The sequence below is a fragment of the Notamacropus eugenii genome, chromosome 2 (genome assembly GCF_028372415.1).
Source record: "Notamacropus eugenii isolate mMacEug1 chromosome 2, mMacEug1.pri_v2, whole genome shotgun sequence".
In the NCBI taxonomy this organism is placed as follows: Eukaryota; Metazoa; Chordata; class Mammalia; order Diprotodontia; family Macropodidae; genus Notamacropus; species Notamacropus eugenii.
The window spans coordinates 4,161,372-4,167,768 of record NC_092873.1 but is presented as its reverse complement, the minus strand read 5'-3'; the positions used below and the strand labels follow the sequence as shown (position 1 = coordinate 4,167,768).

Here is a 6,397-nt window from a genome sequence, read left to right as displayed (position 1 = left end):
TATAACTGTTGTATACCACAGAGCAAGATTTCCTTGCGATGGTTTTCTCATCTATAAAGTAAGGATAATAATAGCACCTGCCTCTCATGATTGTTGTGAGTAAAAAAGGAGATAAATGTGTGCAGTATTTTACCAAACTTTAAGGGCAATATAAATAAGAACTACTAATATTTTAAAAAAGAAAAACCTTTTTTTCTTCTGTTTGCCCATAAAGACTCTATGTGAATTCAAAACCATCTACTCTTAAATACATCAAGGAGGTTTTTTAAGAATATGTCTACATGTAATTGGCTAAGTCATTATACCTATTAGGTGAGTATGAAAGTACCATGTTTGTGACTGATACAACTGTGTCTGATTACCAAGCTGGCAATCATCTCTTTGATGTATTTGCTATGATGTAAAGTGAAACTCCCAAATCAAACCCAGAGTGAATTGTTAAAATGGGCTTTTCTTCAAAAAGAAGATTAAAAAAACATAATGATGATTCACTTTCCCCAGGCTTGTGATGTTTCCCAAATTGTTCAATCATTTTCTCTTCTTCTTCAGATTATTCCTAGTCAACTCTGATAACCTTGCTATTCCTGATCATTACTCCACTGATCTTTATCCAAATACTTTTCATCACACATTACCTTTCTGGTTCCAGAATTTATTCTGCTATATATTTTCTTACTATATAATGTTTCTCCAAAACTTGTTTCTACCAATTATGTTTACTTTGAATAATGTAGATTTTTCAAAGTCTGTGTTGTAGGCATTTATCACCCCACAAAGTCTCAGTGATATCATTGAGGACAAATATATCCCTTTATATTGGTATTTCTAAGTTATCTTACTTGTTAGCTATATTACTAGAGGGCACCAAAATCTCAATAGAATGGTTCATTTATTGGTCTTTATTATTTTAACTTAATCAACCTCACTTATTTTCTTTTAGTCTTTCACATACTCATTGGAGGATGTTGTAGAGGCAATTATCAGTCAGATATGAGTCACACTTGTGGTCCCTCCTTGCTTTAATATTGTGTCTTCAAAAATGGCTTAGTTATTTCGTAGTTCATGCAGTCTGGGCTAACATGCAGCTGCTTCACTAATATCCTCCACTAAAATCTCAGTGTGAAAGAATGATGAAGCTAGGTTTTAAAAGATTATTAGAGTAGGATAATATTTTAACTGGTCCTTCTACTTAAGGAAGGCTTTAAGTGAAACCAGGTATTGGACTAGATCTTGTCCAAAGTCAAACAAAAGGTAGTAGAAAGTTGTCCTTTAGTGGAAAATTTCTTTGACAAACCAAGAAATATACAAGAGGACACAATCTGTTTCAACGCATGTTAGAGCACTGAAAAGGGAGCAAGATAGTGTTAACAAAATTTAGTTTGCAATAAAATATTTATACTTAAATGTTAGCTGGGTATTCATTTTCAAAAGCTTGACATCCATAAATATTCAAGGGTTGAGTGGAAGAGTAATAATTTAACTCCCACTGCAAACATGTCCAACCAGTATTTGGACTGATCCTAAAAATACCCACTTGACCCCTGGCCATCATTACTTCTCTTCCCTTTTGTAATTGTCTTCTCTCTTTATTTCTGTCTACTGTCTCCATTTTCTTTCTCTTCTTTCTTCTTCAGAGTAGACCAAACTCTTGAGAAAAGTTTTTCTGCTGTATTCACCTACTCATCATATTCACTTAATGATGATTTTTCACCAGAAGAAAGGCACCTTCCCTGACAATGAGGTTTACTTTTCTACCTTTTAAATTATTAAGGCTGTGGTAGATTGAAAAAAAGTTGGAATCACTAGTTAAGTGTTTACATATAGTTGCAGTAGTAACTAGAGTGATTTCCCTTCTTGCTCCTATTCCCCTTTATCGTATGAAATATGTCTCTGATCATCATTTATGCTTCAGAATTAACTATACTGAGTTAATTGTTGGTTTTTCCCTTGTCACAGGTGATTGACCCTACCCTGAAATGTCATATATGGAAAATCACTCAGAGGTGAATGAATTCATTCTTCTGGGGTTAACAGATGACCCAGAACTTCAGATCTCCCGCTTCATAATTTTTACCCTTATTTATTTGATCACTCTGGTGGGGAACCTTGGCATGGTAGTGCTGATCTCCTGGGACTCCCATCTTCACAACCCAATGTATTTTTTTCTCAGTAATCTGTCCTTGGTGGATTTTAGTTATTCTTCAGCTATTACTCCAAAGGTAATAGCTGGATTCCTCACAGGGGACAAAGTCATCTCTTATAATGGATGTGCTGCACAAATGTTCTTCTTCGTGGCCTTTGTCAGTGTGGACTGTTTCCTGCTAGCTGTGATGGCATATGATCGCCATGCAGCAGTATGTAAGCCCCTACATTATAGCACCACCATGACATTGAGTGTGTGTATTCGCCTGGCTATTGGGGTTTATATATGTGGCTTCCTTCAGTCATCCATTAATATTGGGTGTACATTTGAACTCTCTTTTTGTAGTTCCAATGTGATCCATCACTTTTTCTGTGATATTCCTCCTCTCTTGGCTCTCTCCTACTCTGATATTTATATCAGTGAGGTGGTGGTCTTTATTTTAGCAGGATTTAATGTCTCTTTTGCCCTTTTGATAATTGTGATCTCCTACATATTCATCTTCATGGCCATTCTAAGAATTCACTCTTCTAAGGGCAGGCATAAAGCCTTCTCTACCTGTGCTTCCCACCTCACAGTTGTGTCCATTTTCTATGGAACAATCATCTTTATGTATTTCCAACCCAACTCAAGTCATTCCATGGACACAGACAAAATGGCATCAGTGTTCTACACCATGGTCATTCCCATGCTAAATCCTCTGGTCTACAGCTTGAGAAACAAGGAAGTCAAGAACGCTTTCACGAAAGCTATTGGGAGAAAATATTCACTAGACATAAAAAAATTGTAAAGGACATTTAGAATTTGACGTTATACTTCATCAATATTAACTGGGGAATAATCCCAGTAAGAATTTCCTATCACTACACTACATCTTTAAATTTGATTAACTTCTGCAGTAAAGAACCGTTGGTTTGATCTTTTCCAGAGGAAGCATTGTGCAGTGTTGTACTTGGAATCAGGAGAGATCAGACGGTAATGTTCTTTTCGACCTTTTCCTGCTTTCTCTCCCTGAACAAGTTATTTTATATCTTATTCATTCATTTCTTCACTTGTACTCTTATGATAGAAATACTTTAAGAATTTGAAATTATATTTAATAAATGGTCCTTGTCTTCCTATTAATATGATATGAGTGACACAATTCCATTGATCATGCTAGTGCTTATAACATTAATCACATCTTCCTATGTGAACAGTTTAAATTTTTTGTACCTTTTTATGGTGCTAACTTGTAGCCTTTCTAAGAACTAGATGAAAACACAAATCCTGTATAGATGATACTAAAGATATTTGAAACGTTTTACTGAAGCTATTGAGTATTTATACAGCCTTGTATCTACACTGGGAAAGTTCCTTCGATCTGCCTCAGTTATTAATTTGTAAAATGAGCTGGAGAAGGAAATAGCAAACTACTCCATTATCTTTGCCAAGAATATCCCAAATGGTATTACTAAAAGTTGGAAATAGAGGGCGGAGCCAAGATGGCGGAGTAGAAAGACGCACATACGCATAGCTCCGAACCCACAACCCACAGAACAGCTAGAGGGGACCAACTCACAGTGAATTTTGCACCCAGAGGCCACGGAATATTGGAGCGAGGGAGATTTCTGTTCCAGAGAGACCTGCGAACCTCTCGCGGGGGTCCTTCGCGCTGCGGACTGGGCGCCGGGACTGGGAGCAGAGGGCAGCCCTGCAGCGGCCATGACACCAGGAGGAAAAGATCCGAGCAGGCTACGGGGACGGGATCTCCAGTGGCCACGCGGGTCCCTCCACCCACAGAGGGACCTGCAAACCTCTTGCAAAAGGTCCGTCGTGCTGCAGACGTGGAGCCCAGCCTAGACCTGCGGCGGCCACGGCTCCTAGAGGTACAGATCCGAGCAGGCTTCAGGGACGGGATCTCCAGCAGCAGCACAAGCCCCTCCACCCACAGGTGACGGGGATCGGTGAGAGAGTCTCTTTGGCGGGTAGAGAGGGGAGTGGGGTGCACCCATGGCTTGGCCCCCCCAGGAGATAGAAGCTGAGAGGTGGCGGCAGACAGGGGCTCCCCAAGTGGGCGGGAGCCTGGATCCATTGTGGAAGGTCTGTACATAAACCCCCTGAGGGAACTGAGCCTGAGAGGCAGCCCTGCCCCAACCTGACCACCTGAACTTAATTCTCACACTGAATAGCAGCCCTGCCCCCGCCAAAAGTCCTAAGGTGGGAAGCAGCATTTGAATCTCAGACCCCAAATGCTGGCTGGGAGGACCAGGAGGCGAGGTGGGTGTGAGGAGAATATTCAGAGGTCAATTCACTGGCTGGGGAGAATGCCCAAAAAAGGGAAAAGAAATAAAACTATTGAAGGCTACTTTCTTGGAGAACAGACATTTCCTCCCTTTCTTTCTGATGAGGAAGAACAATGCTTACCATCAGGCAAAGACACAGAAATCAAGGATTCTGTGTCCCAGCCCACCCAATGGGCTCAGGCCATGGAAGAGCTCAAAAAGAATTTTGAAAATCAAGTTAGAGAGGTGGAGGAAAAACTGGGAAGAGAAATGAGAGGGATGAAAGAGAAGCATGAAAAGCAGATCAGCTCCCTGCTAAAGGAGAACCAAAAAAATGTTGAAGAAATTAACACCTTGAAAACTAGCCTAACTGAATTGGCAAAAGAGGTTCAAAAAGCCAATGAGGAGAAGAATGCTTTCAAAAGCAGAATTAGCCAAATGGAAAAGGAGATTCAAAAGCTCACTGAAGAAAATAGTTCTTTCAAAACTAGAATGACACAGATGGATGCTAAGGACTTTCTGAGAAAGCCAGATATCACAAAACATAGCGAGAAGATTGGAAAAATGGAAGATAATGTGAAATATCTTATTGGAAAAACAACTGACCTGGCAAATAGATTCAGGAGAGACAATGTAAAAATTCTGGGACTACCTGAAAACCATGATCAAAAGAAGAGCCTAGACATCATCTTCCATGAAATTATCAGGGAAAACTGCCCTGAGATTCTAGAACCAGAGGGCAAAATAAATATTCAAGGAATCCACAGAACACCGCATGAAAGAGATCCAAAAAGAGAAACTCCTAGGAACATTGTGGCCAAATTCCAAAATTCCCAGGTGAAAGAGAAAATATTGCAAGCAGCAAGAAAGAAACAATTCAAGTATTGTGGAAATACAATCAGGATAACACAAGATCTAGCACCCTCTACATTAAGGGATCGAAGGGAATGGAATAGGATATTCCAGAAGTCAAAGGAACTAGGACTAAAACCAAGAATCACCTACCCAGCAAAACTGAGTATAATACTTCAGGAGAAAAAATGGTCTTTCAATGAAATAGAGGATTTTCAAATTTTCTTGATGAAAAGACCAGAGCTGAAAAGAAAATTTGACTTTCAAACACAAGAATGAAGAGAACCACGAAAAGGTGAACAGCAAAGAGAAGTCATAAAGGACTTACGAAAGTTTAACTGTTTACATTCCTACATGGAAAGACAATATTTGTAACTCTTGAAACATTTCAGTATCTGGGTAGTGGGTGGGAGTACACACACACACATGCACACATGCACACATGCACACATACATAGAGACAGAGTGCACAGAATGAATTGAAGAGGATGGGATCATATCTTTAAAAAAAAATGAAATCAAGCAGTGAGAGAGAAATATTGGGAGGAGAAAGGGAGAAATTGAATGGGGCAAATTATCTCTCATAAAAGAGGCAAGCAAAAGACTTATTAGTGGAGGGATAAAGAGGGGAGGCGAGAGAAAAACATGAGGTCTACTCTCATCACATTCCACTAAAGGAAAGAATAAAATGCACACTCATTTTGATAGGAAAACCTATCTCACAATACAGGAGAGTGGGGGACAAGGGCACAAGCAGGGTGTGGGGGGAGGATAGAGGGGAGGGCATGGGGAGGAGAATGCAATCCGAGGTTGACACTCATGGGGAGGGAAAGGATCATAAGAGAATAGAAGTAATGGGGGACAGGATAGGATGGAGGGAAATATAGTTAGTCCTATACAACACAACTAGTATGGAAATCATTTGCAAAACTAGACAGATTTGGCCTATATTGAATTGCTTGTCTTCCAAAGGGAAGGGGTGGAGAGGGAGGGAGCTAAAGAAGTTGGAACTCAAAGTGTTAGGATCAACTGTAATGTTCTTACCACTCGGAAATAAGAAATACAGGTTAAGGGGTAAAGAAAGCTATCTGGCCCTACAGGACAAAAGAGAAGACGGAGACAAGGGCAGAGAGGGAGGATA

At 39.9% G+C, this 6,397-nt stretch overlaps 1 protein-coding gene across 1 annotated transcript; it reads left to right on the top strand.

The window, feature by feature from the left end:
* The first annotated feature begins 1,976 nt into the window (after positions 1-1,976).
* On the top strand, positions 1,977-2,930 carry LOC140522058 (olfactory receptor 5B12-like). Its single transcript, XM_072637103.1, has one exon. It carries the CDS (start codon positions 1,977-1,979, stop codon positions 2,928-2,930), a length of 954 nt encoding a protein of 317 aa, XP_072493204.1.
* Positions 2,931-6,397: the final 3,467 nt, after the last annotated feature.